Source organism: Marmota marmota, unplaced genomic scaffold, assembly GCF_001458135.2.
Source record: "Marmota marmota marmota unplaced genomic scaffold, marMar, whole genome shotgun sequence".
In the NCBI taxonomy this organism is placed as follows: domain Eukaryota; kingdom Metazoa; phylum Chordata; class Mammalia; order Rodentia; family Sciuridae; genus Marmota; species Marmota marmota.
In genome coordinates this window covers 12,182,020-12,201,021 of record NW_025999990.1, presented here as the reverse complement: position 1 = coordinate 12,201,021, position 19,002 = coordinate 12,182,020, and the positions used below count along the sequence as shown (strand labels likewise).

At 35.7% G+C, this 19,002-nt stretch overlaps 1 protein-coding gene across 4 annotated transcripts in view; it reads left to right on the top strand.

The window, feature by feature from the left end:
• The window catches only part of Wdr7 (WD repeat domain 7), a 334,029-nt gene that overhangs the window by 242,076 nt on the left and 72,951 nt on the right, over nucleotides 1-19,002 (top strand). For all 4 annotated transcript variants that reach the window (XM_015482357.2, XM_048806161.1, XM_048806162.1 and 1 more), the window contains 3 exons: nucleotides 8,473-8,590; nucleotides 10,682-10,831; nucleotides 11,441-11,523. In XM_015482357.2, coding sequence (XP_015337843.1) covers nucleotides 8,473-8,590; nucleotides 10,682-10,831; nucleotides 11,441-11,523 — 351 coding nt within the window. The remainder of the gene's footprint in view (nucleotides 1-8,472; nucleotides 8,591-10,681; nucleotides 10,832-11,440; nucleotides 11,524-19,002) is intronic.

Here is a 19,002-nt window from a genome sequence, read left to right as displayed (position 1 = left end):
TTTCCGAGTTGTAAATTCTTTAAACTATTTTTTATCATGAAAGGTTTTTATTTCATCATCAAATCTAAAGCTTAATTTTGCTGGATATAAGATTCTTGGTTGGCATCCATTTTCTTTTTCTTTTTTTTTTTTTGTAGTTGTAGTTGGACAGAATTGCCTTTATTTTATTTATTTTTATGTAGTGCTAAGGATTGAACCCAGTGCCTCACACATGCTACGCAAGCTCTTTGCCACTGAGATATAGCCCTAACCCAGCATCCATCTTCTTTCAGAGCTTGATATATATTGTTCCAGGATCTTCTAGCTTTCAGGGTCTGGGTTGAAAACTCTGCAAATAATCTAATTGGTTTCCTCCTATATGTAATCTGATTCCTTTCTCTTATGGCTTTTAATATTCTCTCCTTATTCGGTAAGTTAGGCATTTTCATTATAATGTGCCTTAGTGGATCTGTTGTGATTTTGTAACTTCAGCGTCCTGTAAGCTTCCTGAATTTGGTTTACAGTTTGGTCACAATGTACAGAAATGGTGAATTCAATTATTATCTACAATATACTCAGTAGGTTTGTAAAAGGGTTTACAGTTTCTGATGGTGGACAAAAAAACCAGGGCTCAGGAGTAGCATGATATGCTGAGGAGGTAGGAGGTGAGGATATAGAGTTGTTATATCATAAGAAGTGTGAAAGACAAATCTAAAGAGGAAGATTAGTAGCAGGCAAACGGAGAGGAAGTAATTTTGGGTAGACCAGTAAGTGGGAAGACAGTAGAGAACATAAAACAAACACACATATAGATTGAGAAAAATAAACAATGTTAAAATAGTAGAAATTGGTGGGAAAAAATAAAAGAAAAAAGAATGTACAACACAACTTCAGACGTACCAGTCCTCAAAATCCTAATTTATGCAAAGTACTTGGTTTCACATATGTTGAGGATGTGAGGGCAGGAGAATAGAGAGGGAGATGGAAAAAAATCTTGAAGGAAGAAACAGGATTGTTTTGGTTGAAGATCAGTATCTTTCCTGCCTCCCTTTTCATCCATTAGGTAGGGTTATCTATTGTTAGCTGGTATCTCTGCCCTTAGGATGGTTAAGGTAACCAGGTTGTCACTGTGCCTGGTTAGTGGCTGCTGGGGAGAGGGGGGAGTTAGAAACTGGGTACCTGGCCAACTGGAATTCCAAACTGGAATTTGACCCCTATTGAAGATGGTGATAAAGGCTTCTGCTTTCAGCATTGCGGTGTCGGGTCAGGTGGGGGAGCTAGGTGATGGTGTTGGACAGTGAATTCAGAGAGGAGCTCTGTGGTGTGCAGTGTGTGGCTGTTACTGACTTCAGAGCCTGTGTGAAGTTTTCAGGCAGGTTATAGCACATAGGGGAATATCTCTGCTGCTGCAGAGTCCCAAGATGGTGATGACTGGGGAACCCCACGTTGGTAGATGGGGGTCCACACGGGAGTGGCGGCTAGAGTTCCTGCGTGTGGGAAACTGCCGGGTGTCCTGAGTGAGAGCAGCATCAGTGATTTCTGCTTGGGTGGGTGGCCGAGAGTTCTGTGTGGGTGCTGATGGTCCCACTCCAGTACCAGTAGTCCTACCTGGGTGAGTAGTTGGGAGACCTACTCTGAAGCTGAGGCCTGGAGCCCTCAATGGGCAGGGTGGCCGTGATTCCTGTGTGGGAGCAGGAGTATGGCTTGCAGAGAAGCAGTATTCTCACTACTTTCATCCCAGCTCATGGAGCAACACAGAATGCTGCCTCCCTCTGGACAGCCATCTTGGAATCCCAAGGGATTTCTTTTATTGAGTGAGGACGGACTACTCATTTATGTTGAATGGGTTAGTAGAAAATTGAGGCTACACTTCATTGAAATCACAATTTTGAGAAAAATAGAAATATACAGAAGTATTTTTTTAACAAATCCAAAATTTGTTAGATCTGAGTGGTTGTGTATATATTTATAAAATATTAGAAATAGTAGAAAATTCTACCTTATAAATGAGTAGAATATCCTTGTGTCCTTGGAAGGCTAGAGCTAATGTCTGTTTTTATGGTCTGCAATTTTGACTCCATTTGCCTAGTTCACGATGCAGGGCCTTTATTGTGTGTGAGGAAAGTGGAACAGTGCTGGTCCAGTTGCTTAAGGGGCTGGTTTCTCATTGTATACTATCACAACTGAAGGACATTGGTGAATGACAGAGAGCCTATTGCTTTTAGGGGATCATCATGGCTTACGAGATGTTAAGGGAGAGACACTGTTGCTGGAAATCACACATGCTTTAGTATATAGATAAGTGCCATAAACTAGAAAGATTCCTTTTGAACAATATAGAGTTGGAGGAAAGAATTCTCTATTTAACAGGAGTATAGCCATATTTTTTTAAATTGGAAGGGTGGGAAGTGGGAAAAGCAACACATCTTACAAGTGCTAGCATGCTTTGGAATTTGACATATAGACTATTCTTGTTGCGATGAGATTTACTTATAATCTGAGGAAGCCATTTAAGTTAATCATGTTAGCATAGCTTTCATGCACTGTGAATAAATACAGAATTTAGAATATAGTTCTTTTTTAATATTTTATTTTAGTTTTAAAAGATGGGCATTTGGAAGAGAAAGAATTTCTATCTTTGGGTTTAAGAAATGAATGCTACCTATGAGTTATGATGTTAAGGTCCATGTTGAATGAAGAATTGAAGATTCCAGACTACCACTAAATAGGGAAGAGAGGTGGGAGGGAAAAAGAGGGAGAAGGGGAGTTGCACAGAAGATGGAAGGAGAACCTCATTGTTATACAGAATACATATATGATGTTGTAATGAGAAAAAGGAAAAAAAAGTGTGTCACATTAGATTGGATAGAGAGGAAGGATGGGAGAGGAGGGGAGGAGTAGGGAGGATAGGAAGGGCAGCAGAATAGAATAGACAATATGATTGATGTATGTACATTCCATGTAAGTATTATATATCAAAATGCATTCTACTGTCATGTATGACTAAAAAATAAATAAATAAAATTTTAAAAAAAGAATTGAAGATTCCATATTAAGTTGAGGACAAATACTAACACTTACTTTATCAGGAAGGATGAAAATCTGAACTGCTATAATATTAAGTATGCATTTTGATCTTCTTTGTTTTTGGTGGGGAGTGTTTTCAGTGCCCTTTTGTGACTGACCAAGATTTGCAGGCTATTTGATGAATGTTTAAGTGTTCTTCCCTCTGAATATTCCCTTATATTATTCCTTTCTTTGACAAATGGTGAAGTCTTACAATTTTATATGGTGACATTTGACTGAAGTGTTCTTACATGTGACTTTCAAAATACTTTTACCATGATGGAATGAGCCCCAGAACAGGATTAATGAGCAGTCAGGTGAAAGAGTGAGCACAGCTTGAGTGGACTCCTTTTCTATTCATGTTTTTTATTTATAATATCTATCATCTCTGATATTTCATATTGGATGTGTACACTGAAATGCTGAGCAAAATATAGTCTGTCATGTCCAATTTTTTAAGAATAAAGACTGAAACTAAAGGCCCATCCCATAAGGCTACAAAACAAATGATCTGTGTAACAGCCACATAAGCAGGATCAGAAACAAAGTGTGTGCTCCCTGTTCACATAGATTCCAGAACCAGACAGAAAGCCCCTTCCCTTTCCAGCCACTCATCCTCTGACCGTTCTTCACTCAGGTAGAATCCCACATTAAAATAGAGCACACACACAGTGCAGACTTGACTTCAAAGATGACTACGTGTAGAATTAGACTTTGTCTGTTGAGACCACCAGATCAATTACTTTGACTTCATTGCCTGGTCAATCCAGTCCAATAACTGGCTTAAGCGATTTCCTTTTCTCCTGCTGAATTTGCCAGCTGGCATCATTTAGTGCATAACTATTGAGCTTCCGCTGTGTCCAAGGGCTGTACTAGGCACTTTGGGGGGATACACAGGATTAGAAGGCATGCTCACAATCTGCACAGAGTTCATAGAACAAAACTAATTTCTAAGGCCTGGCAGAATGGGATTCTGTGTATTAAGGGCCCCTAATGAATGGGCTTTGTTGTTGTTTGTTTCAATAGAAGGTCACAGAATGCTGAAGCAATTGCGGAATACCATGTGGGGAAGACAGGAATTGATCAAAGGGGAGGGAGAAGAGTGTGCCAGTAGGAGGGGGCAGAGGAGCAGTGTTAGCAAAATCCTGGAGTAAGTAAAAGAACAGAATTTTCAGGAACAACTTTGAAATACAGTAGCCTGATGTTGAGAAGACTGAGTTGAAAATTAGTGAAACTAGATTTTGAAGGGCCTGGGAGTTTAGGGTTTTTCAAAATTCAAGCCAAGGAGTTAAGATTTTTCTTAGACGGATGGGAAGCAACTGGAGATTTTTAAAGCAGGGTAACCATTAAATAAAGTTGATGCTCTGTTGAGTAGGGGAGAGAGTCAGCTTTCTCTTCCTTCCTCCCCTGGGCCTTGGCAGCCTATCCGCTCTCACACTCACAGCCCTCCCACTTTGCACTGAGGGTGCCCTCAAGGTGACTGCAGAACCCTGACGTCATTGCAGTAGATCTGTTCACATTCTGTGATCCTGTGCTCAGGTGGCCAGGTGCTGACAAGGAAGTGTCTACATGACTTTGGTTCCCTTCTACCTTGCCCTACAGCTTATCATCCAGATCCTGCCACTCCATAGTGAACTTTGCCACGTTTTGTTTTGTTTTGTTTTGTTTTGTTTGATATAAGGAGAATACTGATTCCCCCAATTCAAAGGTCTTTTTCAGGAGGATAGGAGATAGGAGGATAGGAGAAGGCAGTATGTGGCTAGGCCTTTAAATTGAAGCCAGTGACCTATTGTTGGTTGACTCATTTTTCTTTCCCTCTGTGTGTGGGACCTCTTTGCTCAGAAGAAGCATCTGTGTTTATATGATATAGGCTCTCCTTTGCTTACTGTCTCTGCCCCTTCTTCCCTCTCTCTGTGTCTCCCCTTTCCACTAAACATTTGCCCTCCATGCAGAGAACAGAGAAACAGTGGAAGTGAGGACTTAGTAATGGGTGGTAAGTGTGCTAGGATTCTCTTTTAAGTGCCTAAAACTCTGGTTTCTAGCTATACAGCTTGGGGACTTCTCTGGACTCCACAGGTATTCTGTAGCTCTTATCTTTCAGAAGCCAACCCTTTCTCTTAGCACCTAGGGAGCTAGAGGAGGATAGACAGGCTATGAAGTATACAGCAGGAATAACCCATTCCCCAGAATTACATCCCTCCATATAAACTAACTCTGTTGGCAGCCATATCACGAACAGACATATTTATGTTTAGTTACAATGCTCAGCAGTTCACAAGCTCAGAATAGTGTGTATTTATCCTCACATAAGATTTATTATTCAACTAAAGTTGATCTTTTTGAGGACTTTGTGTATCCCAGTTCGGTTACTTAATATGATTGTTCTCCATTACAACTTTATGTCCATGCCAGTTGATAAGAGTATATCCTGTATCTTCATTCAAACCACTGTTGATATTGAACAAAACAGCTGACGTCCAAGTATTAACATATCACTAGACTCCTCTCAGGGATGCAATTTAACCATTCATCTAAAGCTGCTGAGTTCAGTCATGTTACCAATTCATCAATCCAATCAACCATAGTATCATCAGGCCCCTCCAAAGGTCAGCTATGCTCAAAGACATTACATTAATCCCCCCTTATCTGCAAGGGATATGTTCCAAGTCCCCTAGTGAATGCCTAAAGGGTGGTACCAAACCCTGTGCATGCTGTTTTTTTTATATATACATACCTGTGATAAATTATAAATTAGGCACAGTGAGATTAAAAGCAGTCTGCATATGGGGTAAAAATGGGAGTTCATAACCCACTTGAATCAAAGTGTGAAATATGATATATCAAGAAATTTGTAATGTTTTGAACAACCAACAATAAAAAATTTTAAAAAAGCAATAACTGATAATAAAATAGAAGAATTATAATAGTATACTAAAATAAAAGTTATGTGAATGTGGTCTCTCAAAATGTCTTTTTGAACTGTACTCTTCTTGTAATGTGAGCCAATTCAGTGCCTATGTGAAAAGATGAAGTGAGGTGAATGATGTAGGTACTGTGACATAGCATTCACCTATTATGAAAGGGTTATCTGAACATAAGCACTGCTATATGACGACCCTCTGATAACCAACATGACTACCAGTGGGTAGGTAGCATATATTGCATGGATGCTCAGGAGAGAGGGATAATTCACACCATGGGCAAGATTTAACAGGAAAGTATGAAATTTCATCATGCTATTCAGAATGTCATGCAATTTAAAACTCTTTAATTACTTTTGGAATTTTCCATTTTATATTTTGGAAAGGGAATACAAAATAATAGATAGGTGGGGAACACAGTATACTGCTGCCTTGGTTTCAAATTTAACTTATGTGGACCTGATTCTTCATTTGTGAAATGACTTTATCAGCTACCTCCTAGAGATATTGTAGGACAACTACAAAAGAACATGAAATAGCACAAGGAAGACTGGTTTCAATCCTAGACCCTGGGTCCAACTCCAACATTCTGTGATTTTCTTAATCTTGAAAAATTTTATTTGGATTTGTTCAGAGTTATTCAACTGAAATAAAAATTGGTTTGTCCCAGCCTTTCAATGTAATCAACCCATATTCACCCAAATTGATTAAAGAAAGGAAACATCATAGGATAACTAAAAAGTTTAGTTATTTTGTTTTTAAAAACAACCTAAAATATGGTATATAATCTAAATTTTACAATAATTATTAAGCAATTCAGCCCAAGCACTACTCACATAGTGCACATTTCCTTTTCTGAATTTTCAATAGTGAAGTTTAATCCAAAAAGGGAACTAGATAACTGCTCATCCTGCTGAACACTTCTTTCCAGCTGCTGCTGGGACCCAAGGGCACAAGACTTTTGAGGGAGAAACTATATCCCATTTGTTTGTTATTCAGTGTGTGTGTGTGTGTGTGTGTGTGTGTGTTTTCTCAGCTCACATTTGTAAATGTGATGTATTTGTAAACATCAAAGAAATACTCCCCTCTGAGTTCCTGCTTTGCATTTATCCTCATTTTGGAAAAAAGATGAAAGACAGTTATATATTATCAAAGATTTAAGCTGTATAAAAGTTACAAAAAAATTGTAAGCAGAATTTTTCAGGATCAATTTAGCTCCTTTAATGGTGACAAGAATGCCTATGTCATCTTTATTTACAACTAAAAGTTCAAATACAAGGATACCTGTGAAATTTCTGAGAATTTTTAGTAAACATAATCCAATTTACACATGAACCACAAAGACATATATAATTGGAGTAGGATAAATCTTAATGTATCTTCATATGAATATTTAAATATGAAAACTACTTAATTAGAGAACTATAACAGGCTCCATTTTAACAAAACTATTTGTGCGAAGTTAATATGCAGATCACATGCCACATTTTAATTTAAGGTCTTAATACTTTTCACAGTGGTTTATATGTAATATAAAGTACAATTGGAAGTAAGACTATCATTATTATGTGTCAGGTGGAAAATGAATATAGCACCCTATCCACCAGGACCTTTGTACTCTCAGTTTGGAAGGGTTTATTTCATTGAGTACATAGTTTTATATGTCCTGTCACCTGTTCTTTATATAAGGAGAACCAGTATTAGTTAATTTAATTTTATATCAATACTAAATAAACTGTCAGTAGAGCATGCCAATTAGTAGACTAGTTCTAAAAGTACTAAGTGTGGGGTAAATAGTAGTACTGAGGCTATTTCAAACTAAGAATAAAATACAAACTAAAAGCAATTTTGTCATTCTCAGTTCTTCTGATAATTTTCTAGATTAAGAATGAATTCTAGTATTGCTGTATGTATATACGTGGCCGTATAACCAATGTGATCCTGCAACCTGTACGCGTGGAAAATTAAGAATTCATACCCCATTTGAATCAAATGTATGATATGTCAAGATCATTGTATTGTCATGAGCAACCAAAAAAAAAAAAAAACTAAATAAATAAATAAATAAGAATGAATTCTGCTTCCTGTCACACACACACACACAGCCTAAAATAGTCTTTTAAGGTGAACTTATAAATAAATTATTACCTTTAATTTTTTTAGGCCAAAATTTGAAAATACCCAGCATGATATTCATTCTTGCGTTTTTCTGAGCTTTGTGATATGTATTCAGTACTAGTTCTTGATAATTTGTTAACAAGGCATTTTTAACACTTTGGACAGATGCGCATACTGTTTTCAATCTTCACGGTTAATTATTCGATTTTGTATTTGATGCCAGAACACCCTGACTCCTAATCACTGCTCATTGTTGCAAGTCCATTATATTCTAACTGTTTGAGTGCTCCCATTGACCTTGAACTGACATTATAAGCTGTGTCTAATCTTTTCACTCTATATTTCTAATGCTTCTTTTCTTTTTTCTTTTTTTCTGATCCCTGTTTAGCATCACAATGGGGCTGCCTCTGAGCCCTGCAGCTGACTCCGCCCGCTCCGCAAGGCATGCCCTCTCTCTCATTGCCACTGCCAGACCACCCGCCTTCATCACCACTATAGCCAAAGAGGTGAGGGGACTCCACAGTGTGCTGCAGTTTCCCATTTAAAAGAATTATCTGACACTGTAAACTGAGGGTTCATACCCACAAATGATCCTTCCAACTTGTTCTAAAACAAAACAAGTTAATGATTTAGTACTGACATGAATATATTCCTGTTTGTGCATGCACTCTGAATTCCACAGCTGTGCATTCATTACTTGTGCTGTGGTATTCACTTCTGTTCTCAAAGCTAATTCACTTGCAAATATTTGACAATAGTTTTTCAATCTGAAATATAGCAGGGGTATGCAAATTAAAGCCTATTAAAGGTATTCACATTTTTCAAGTGTAAGTACCTACTTGTAATCAAAGTAAACTTCTTATTTAGCACTGGTTCTCCAACTGTAAACAAAAAAATGTAAGTCATAAACGTGCTAATTGTTTTTCCTATTACATGTCACAGATAAAGACTTGAATGCCAATTGATTCCCACATTCTTAGTGTTCTAACTAATTGCCCACATCTAACTGAAAAACTAGTAAAGAACAATGAACCAATTATAGGATCTTTCTTATAGGTCTTGGTGATGGGGAGAAAAGAGAAAGGATGATAAGACCCTAAATTTTTTTTTAAAGGTTTGTTCCATTTCCACATGAATAATGTGCAGACACCGGGGTGTCCATAGGGCATGGGCTCTGTCTGAGTTGTTTTTCCTGTAGCTATGATGAATTTTTAAATTATGGAATAAATACTTCTGAGTCTATTCTGATAACCTGAAACCTATTGGGCCTGTGTCTGCCCCACAGCCATCCTTAATAGGCATGCTGTAAGTATTTCTGATGTAAAGGTAGCTAGAAGGGAGGAAAGAAGGTTCTAATAGCAATTTGTATAGTTGATTATGAGGCAGTGGAACTGTAGATTTACATCAAAAATAAATTTAGGACTAGATGTATATCTTTCTAAAAGTGTATGGTCTTATGTAAGGTTCCACTACATTTAAATTATACATACATATATATTTGGAACAAAATATTATAATGTATGTATATATAAATAAACAGTTTAAAAATTTTTTTAGTTGTTAGTGGACCTTTATTTTATTTTTATATTTATTTATATATGATGCTAAGAATTGAACCCAGTGCCTCACACATGCTAGGCAAGCACTCTACCACTGAGCTATAACCCCAGCCCAAATAAACAGTTTTATAAGTGTTGAAAATTCTTTACCAATTTTTCCCATTCATGGAGTACACAAAGGTAGTTATATTGACTATACTGAATAAGGGTCATATTAATCTAACAGGTTCTTATATTTATTGTGATTTCAAACTTAATTTGTACCATTTACTTATGAGTCTTGTTAATTGAACTGTTAGAACACCCATGCTTTGGATTCTCTCTCCTTTAGCTTTTGGTTAGAAAGGTATTTTAAAATATTTTGATGTAACAGCCTGTATTATCTTTTAAAACCAAGTTTTCCAATTTACTTTTTAATCATAAATTATTCAAGTAAAATACTAACATATTTCTCATTGTTGCCACTGTTTCCTATCCTTTCCCTGTGTCCACTGCTCCATGGCTAGTCCAGGACCTGTTAATATTCTGTCTCCTCTGAACTGGAAAACTTACAATTTGTATGGGAAAAATCACACTTGGATTTGTTATTTGCTTTGTTCATTTTGATTTCCTAATTTGATGATAAAGCGCTTAAAATAGTCTCTGGAACACAATGTTATATAAATATTATTTACCATTAATTCTTGAGATCAAGGATCATATCTCCTTCTGGGTGTTTCCTAACCACACTATATACTTCAGTACCAAATATACTGAATCCATAAATCTTCAATCTTCAATATGTTTCTTTTCTTAAATGTCATGGTAATATTATATTAAGATCTCAAATAATACCCAAGAATATATTGAATTTTTAGACAATATTTATTGAGTTGTTATCTGATTTTGGGGGGGTGATCCAGAGTATTTCCTGAACCACCCCATGATTTGCTTTTGTGCTCATTTTTTTTCTGTAGAATTAGTAAGTGAAAAATAACTCAAAAATGTAAAATTATATTAAGTGGCAGTTATATCTACAGCATGGAAATATTTTTATAGGTACACAGACATACAGCTCTTGCAGCAAATACCCAATCACAGCAGAATATGCACACTACAACCCTTGCACGAGCTAAAGGGGAAATCCTGAGAGTCATTGAAATTCTCATCGAAAAGATGCCTACAGATGTTGTGGATCTTCTTGTGGAGGTAAGAACTGTCTTGTTTAATGATATGTCAATATCCTAAATTAAATATTCCAGGGTATTAATATAAATTGGTACCTTAGTTTCCAGAATCTCTAAGATAAAGAGAGAAAAGAAGGGAAAGAAGGTAAGAGAGTGAAAGCAAGCAAGAAAGAGATAACTAAAATGAATTAACTTTTGTGACATTTCTAGAGGCTTTAATTAAATTTCCTCAAAAACCAAAATGAGTGCCATGTCGTTTTCCCATTCACATTGAATTGGTCTATATTAGAGTATTTTTTAAAGGTTATAGAAATTCTCCTTGACATTATTAAAACAAGTTGTATAATGTGCTTGAATGAAAGCTATATGTCTTTTACATAAACATGAGTAGATTCAAAGTTAACAAGTCTATTCTGTTTACTTCACTGTCATTAAATTTTTATCACAAGTAAGACAAAGGATAGCCTGTAGTATACAAATGTTTAAAAATAACTACTTTTGGTTTTGTTTTAACTATTAAAATCAAACTATCTAGAATTTTCATGGGCAAATGAAGCCTAATGTAATCATTTAACTTTTTGAAAATTAAGCATTTAAAATTAATTTTTCATTCATTCCTTTTCCTCCAAAGGTTATGGACATCATTATGTACTGCCTGGAAGGATCTTTAGTTAAAAAGAAAGGTCTTCAAGAATGTTTTCCAGCTATCTGCAGGTAAAGATGCCTTCAGCAGCATGTAAAATAAGTAATTTTCAATAACAAATAATCTTAGTAGATTGTTTACAGAGATTAATTGGAGGTCTTGCCTCTTAGAAGGCCAAGTATTAGTTAATATCTGCTTACCTTCTAAAATTATTTAGGTAGCTTTTAGGCAAAAATGCAAATATAGTAGAACCAGCTATGTGAAATCAGGTCATGAAGACATCTTGTTCATAAGATAAAAGATGAATAAGAGATGCATGCCTAGATGTGTCTGTATTCTTCCATCAGTTACTCAGGGTTTTATTACATTACAAAATATGATTTAGGAAGTTTCTGACTTAGGGAAGAAGCTGTACTTTCAGCCAACAGAAATATTATGTTACCTTTTCACCAGTGAATTTTATTTTTAATATAATGGCCAATATTTATATTATATCCTGTTAATATAGGTGTTTTCCTTTGAGAAAATAATAAACTTTTTAAAACAGTATTAAATATGTAAAGTGTAACTCTAAGTATTACATATATTTTGTGTAGCATTGACATGCTATGAAATTAAGATTATTTTAGTGTTAAAGGTAGTAACATGTTTTTTAAGTGTGTGGATCTCAAAATGTTCATAGCCTGAGACACCTTTTGTTAAAAAAATTTTTTACCTCCATATAGGCAGTAGAAGCCGTATTTAAATCTGTTCAAGATAATTGTTTTTGTAGAAAACAGGACCACCTATTACTCGTGGTTGCTTAACATTTTCTTTTCATAACAAGTTCATTAATATCCTTACTTACTTTTGCTAGTTGCTTTTTAGTATAAAGTTTTGTTGCAGATGGTAAGTTTCCTGAGAACAGTGACATTATATGGTACCACTTTCTATCTTGTGTATTTCCTGGTACTTCAGCAAGTATTTGTGGAATTGATTGTACTCCATAAACCTTCCCATATATTTTTCTATATTTGCAGTAGACCTTTATATCTTAGTCTCTTCATTTTGCAGTTTCTAACTTATGAATACAGATTTTTAAAAAATTGTATTATAGCATGTATGTGTACAGATGCACATTTTCTTATGATAAGATTGATAAATTAGAATACAGTTAATTTTTAATGTGTTGCATAATCTGGATTATGTTCTTCTTGTTTAAAACATTATATATATTAAATTTATTGTGTGATTGATTTTTAAGAATACATAGAGCTGTTATTTTCACATTCTATTGTTCCTAAAGAAGTGTCTAATTGGAAATGTGCATTTGTCTATCACTTAGTGGAGGTGATGAGGAACAGCTGGATTAGGGCTGATCTCACTGAATGTTAACAGAGTGTTTCTTGTAGCAGCAGCTACTGCTATGTAAATAAGTTTTCTGGGGTTAACATGAGTCAATGGCTCAGTGTTTGAAGGGCCTGTTGTTTCCCTTGGCTGCGAGCCTGCCTCTTCCCCAAGGAGCATCCTCAGTTCCTGGAGTCCCAAAGATGACTTTGGGTTCTGGTTATATGCTGGAGTAGAGTACCTGCCAGGAACTGAGCTGGGCAATAAATGGAGTGCCTAACTCGGCATATGGGAATCTGAGAAAGTTTCACAGAGGAGAAGGCAGACAAATAATAATATCTGTGAAAAATGCTTTCATAAAAGCAGTTGCCAAATGGAAAAAGGGACGTATCCTCTGAGGGAATTGGGGTGATGGCTGTGGCAGGAATGTGGTGGGTTCTGGGAAAGCTTCAGAGTAGAGTTTGTTGAGGTGGGTTATGCAGAGTAGATGGGAGTATGTCTTCTTGGACTGCAGAGAGAACCAGACCAGCAAATGTGTAGAGGCACAAAAATGTACAGTCAGTTCAGGAAATGCTGTGTGGTAGGGTGGCTGGAAAGTTGGTGGAGGATGGGAGTCTAGTATAGTGCCCAAATGTAGAACTTCAAATTTCATACAAAAGAGTTGATTGCTACTTGGTAGGTAATGAGGAGTCAAGAAAGTTTTAAACAAAAGCATGTAATCCTTTTACCAGAACATAGTTGATAGGACATAAGCTTACAAAAGATCAGATTTATAACAAATATTGTGTTGAATGTTATTAAGGCTGTGAAGATAAAAGCCACACAGGCCCATACATTTGAGAGTCAGCCCATAGATATAGAAGGATGATGAACAAATAAGTTTATAGCTTATGCTAAATGTTAGACAAGAAATTATGGAGGACTTCAGAGAACACTAAAATTGGACAGGATCTCAAACGTGTTACAGGTTGATGGCTATTCTACCTATTGACTGAATTTTACTAGTACTAGGTTAAGACATTAACAATAACAAAGATAACACAAAAGTTAAAATTATTTTATTGAATATCTGCCCTGTTTGTGGCATTGTAATATGTTTCTTATAGTACTTATGAGCCCTCTGCTTATCAATGCCTTTTCTTAAATATGAAACTCCAATTGAAGTTGATGGCATGGATATCTGTGTGTCAAGCATGTGACATTTGTTTTTAAAACCTTGATATGGTTTTGTATTCTTCCCTCCCCGCTTTCCTTCCTTTTGCCCTTTCTTAAAGGTGAGGTGGGTTTTAGCTTAGACTGGTTTCTATAATATTCCTGTATGCTGCTATTCAGTTGCTGTGGTTGAGAGATCATAAATGGTGTGAAGCTTCACTTAGTGCTTTTTATAAATGAGTAACATTTGTGAAAGTACCTAGAAGAATGCTTTTAGATGCTCAGAAAATGTTAGTTTCCTGCGGGTCTCTCTACCTTAATATTATTTGAAAAGCCAAAATATATATCAAAATAAGTTAATATATTTGATAATATTTTGTATGTATAAAAATTACATGATGACATTGTCTTTGATTATTAGAAAAACGGTGTCTCTTTTCCTCTGCTGTCAAACCACAGTCAACACAAGGAACTTCTGTGACTCTGTAAGGTGTAGAGATTTCTCCCCAACTGCAAGCAAGCAGTTCTGGGTCTCCTCTAATTCAATTCAGTTTTAACTGTACCTGGAGATAGTGTCAGATCTTAGAGGTTGAAGACTCAGTCCCCAACACATCCCTCCATACACCCTTCAGATGCCAGTCATAAGCCCTGGATTGTTTTACCTATGCTTCTGATCGACAGAGTACAAATTCGAGTTTCCACAGTTCCTTCCTTTGGTTTGAATAATTTGTTCAAGCAGCTCACAGAACTGAAGAAAATACTTACATGTTTAACAGTTTAATATAAAGTACATTTCAAAGGACACAGATGAAGAGATGCAAAGGGCAAGGTACAGGAGAAGGGGTATGAAGTTTCCATTTCATTCTGGGTGTCCCACTCTACAGGAACTTCCGTTTGCTCACTGTGCTATGAGCCTTGTCCTTTGGATTAAGGAAACTTCATTGCACAGATGTGATTGCTAATTGTCTGGGCAGGGAAATTTGACAAGTCCTGTCTATTCAGATTCTTGTTGGCCTCTCTGAGCAACATTCTTTCCTCATGGGTGTGGGATACAACCCTTCTAGAATGAGGGAGGTCTTATGACCCACTATCAGACAAGGGTGGGTCAGAAATTTTATTTTTGGCCAGTTCCAAATAGAAAGGAAGAGGAAGATTAGATTTTTTTATGGTCCACTTACGGGAGGGAGTTATGAGCCATGGACAAGAACCAAAATAAATAAATAAATAAACATCACAACATTACGTTATCACCTTCACATCTATGAAAAATTAAATAATTTTAATCAATGTTATAAGTGTGATCTTCCCAACTAAAGTTGTATTAGTTAAGAGTTAATGTAGTATCCTGAAGTCACTAAATATTTAAAAATAGAATGTTAATTTTTTTATCTGAGTCCCAAGATGAAATAGCATCATAATACTAAATAATACCGAGTTAGGTTTCCTTTATTTTATTTTATTTTTTTTCCCATCTCCACCAGTGGGTTTGTGATTCTGATGTGTATCTAGATTTATAGTTTCAGGTTCAGTATTTTAAAACTTGAGTGAGGTAATTTCTCTATGATTTTCTTTTTACAGTTAATTCCCAGATTCCCATTTTATTGTTATTCTGAAAGTCTCTGGTTTATTAATTATTATATAATGCCTGTAATTTAATAAGTTATGCATTCATTCACCCAGTCATATTGTTAACTGAATTTTTTGTTCATCAACATCTTCATTCAAAATGTATTTAAAGCTACAAATTGTTAATTAATTGAAAGGATTGATATAAAAAGTTTAGTTTCTAAAATTTTGTTTATATAATAGCTTTTCTGTCAATTATTAAAACTTCTAGTAATATCGTCTGCTTGAAAACAGAAATGGATTATAATATATGCCAGTACAATTTGTTAGACATTCTTTCTGCATCACTGATCAAAACTCACTTGCTGATGTTAAAACAGGTAGTAGTGCATGATTAATAAAATAATACAATCATCTTTTTCATGTATATAGCCATTCATAGGGTACTAAATGTTTTAAACCACCAATTCTCAAAATTTTTAAGAAGGACATTTTATAGATTTAAATAGAGGGAATTGAGGCAAAGGGACATAAGAGTAGGAAAGAAAGATGAGACCAACGTGAGGTTAGAAGGCCTATGTATTTGACAATCTGAGACCCCAGGCTTGTCTTTAAACTCCGGAAGAGCCAGTGTACAAAGCAGGACAGAGCTGAGTCACACTGTTGATATGATAGAAAGAGATCACCTGTTCAAGAGAAATGTAACTTTTGTAGAAGTAAGATCAATATGAAATTGTAGGTTCTTATAAAGAAAACTTTAAATGTATGTCATTGATAGACTATCAGATAGTTAGAGATTCTATAATTCTCAAGAACATGCTAGGAAGGAGCTAAATGTTAAACAAAGTACATTTACTGTCTCTTATTTGATAGACTGAGGATACACATAAGAAGGTAAAATTCAAAAACGTTATGAGAAATCGCTCCCCATTAGGTACTATGGGGAATAATGATCTCCGATTATTATTCCCAGACCACTTTCAAGAGAATGATCTGTTTTTAGGCTACACTTAGGGCCCCTACACTGGGAAGCTGCACTTAGCAGCCTCACTGGTGATTCTTAGGCACACTAAAGTTTAAAAACAAGCACTCTAGCCATCTAAAAATCAAGATAAACAAAACCTGTCACTGTGCTTTGTGGCCATTTTCTCTTATGTCACACTTTGGACCCTTGAATGCGTTTCAGTTATACAATGAATACACTCTGATTCTCTAAAGAAATACCTAAAGACATTCCTTCAGCTCATGTAATTCCAGTGAGGCCCTTGGTTTTTCAGACTTGCTCTTAGTACTGCAGAAGGCCTGCGGGGGACTTTAAAACCTCTATGGTCTGTTTATTACTCTAAATATTCTAGTTTAATCCCTAGATAGAGTTAAACCATCAAAGAGCTGCATGTTATGCCCAAGTCGACTGGTTTCCTCCAGTCATCCCCCCACCTTCACATTCATATGATGCCCACAGTTTGCACTGGGCGCCTTGGAGGAGAGCAGAGAAAGCCGCCAGCACAGGGAGTGTGCGGCTGTCACGTTCATGGCACTTAGTATGTTGTTGACTGTCCTATGAAGGCTTTAGACATCTCTTTTCAATCTGTTGACAGTTATTTTCTGTTATATTTTTTTTTTGTCCCAAGGAACCTAGATTGTATATTGAGTTTTGTTATTTATTTATTTATTTATTTTTATTGGTTCTCAAAACATTACAATGATCTTGACATATCATATATCATCATTTGATTCAAATGGGGTATGAATTCTTATTTTTACCATGTGTACAGATTGCAGGATCACAATCCACATTTATACATACTGTCATACTAGTGTCTGTTGTATTCTGCTGCCTTTCCTATCCCCTTCCTATCCTCCTGATTTTTGTTTATTTTCCATGTAATGAGTATTAATTTAAAAACTTAGCTTTAGCCATTAGGCAAATTTTCTGCTTCATTTTAGTAAAGTATGGCTTCATCTCCCATACTGTGTACCTCATCATACTCCCACTCCTGTTTTCCTTTCCTTATTACTCTATTATATTCTATCAGCTTCCATAAGTCCTTGATGAGGTGTGTATATGTTATATATGTGTAGACATATATATGTGCATATGAAATACAGTTTCAATTTTATTATAAAAGCAATGAAAGCAAAAACAGTCATTGTAAACATCATATCAGCTATGGTTATTTTCTAAAAATAAAAACTTCCTTGTACTAACTGAAAAATTCTAGATCTTCCTGGAGTAGTTTATGTAGCTGTAGATATTTTCCTATAATATATCACCAATAAAAGATATAAAAATCACATAATAATAACTGTTATATAAACTTTATAGTCATAGACCTAAATATTTCCTAATAATTCACATTTGAGCTCCAGGGATATAATTAATAACTTAGTGGCACCTATTAATAATACCAGAAAAATGACTGAGATTTCACTGCGCTTGAGAGAATATAGCATGTGATTCTTTCAAAACAAAGTTATACAAAATAGTTCTACTGTCAGATTTTTCATCGCCATTACAAATAAGACTTTATTATTATACAGGAATTAAACTGCATCCTTTTTAGAACACAGATAACAGCATGTCAGAAATGACTTCCTGCAGATTCTTTGACATCTATCTCATTGGCCTTTGCTTTACCTTCATCAGTCTCTGAGGTGATCTTCAGAAGGCATCATCCAGTACTCTAGATAATTACTGTAGAGACAGAATGACAGAAGGTTCTGAGTAATACACATTTAATTGCCTGGAATATAAATAATACAGCATCTTCAGTTAAAAATACCCTAGACAATAAGACATTAGAACTAACTCTTCAAGGCTTGAAGGAGAAACATCACTGAAGTTTCATCAGAGTTTGTTGTTAAAAGTGGTTACGAGGTGCTGTATTTCTGAATTTAAATCCCCTTGTGAAGCTTGTCACCTACCAGGCCAGTTGACACCAAGCATGCTGTCTTTGACTCAGTTTGATGTTTACTCCTCTCTTGGTCATCATACCACCCTGACTCATTTTTTGCCACTCTTGTTTGATTCAGTAGCCTAACATGTGAAAATATATAGTGAGTATACTTTTGGTACACTTTACGCAGATGATACTGAAGTAAAAGTACTCGTGGAATTCCGAAGGAATTCTTAGTATTCATGTTGCAAAAGTATTCTTTACTGATGGTGGAATACAGAGATTTGAGCTCTTGTAAACTACTATCAAAGTTTAGTTAGAAATAAAGATAGGGCTGGGGCATTGCTTAGTGGTAGAGCACATACTTAGCATGTGCAGTACCCTGGGTTTGATCCTCAGCACCAAAAAGGAAAGGAGAGAGGAGGAGGAGGAATGGAGAGAGAGGGAGAGAAAGGGAAAGAGAAACAAAATACTTCTGTAGGTATGACACAAGTAAGTTTAAGGCTTTTTTTATTATGTTCTTCAGGATTAGTAGTGTAATAATGAACAACCAGAAAAAGAATAAGGGATTTTTAAAATGAAGTACAAATTAATGGGAAAATAAGATCA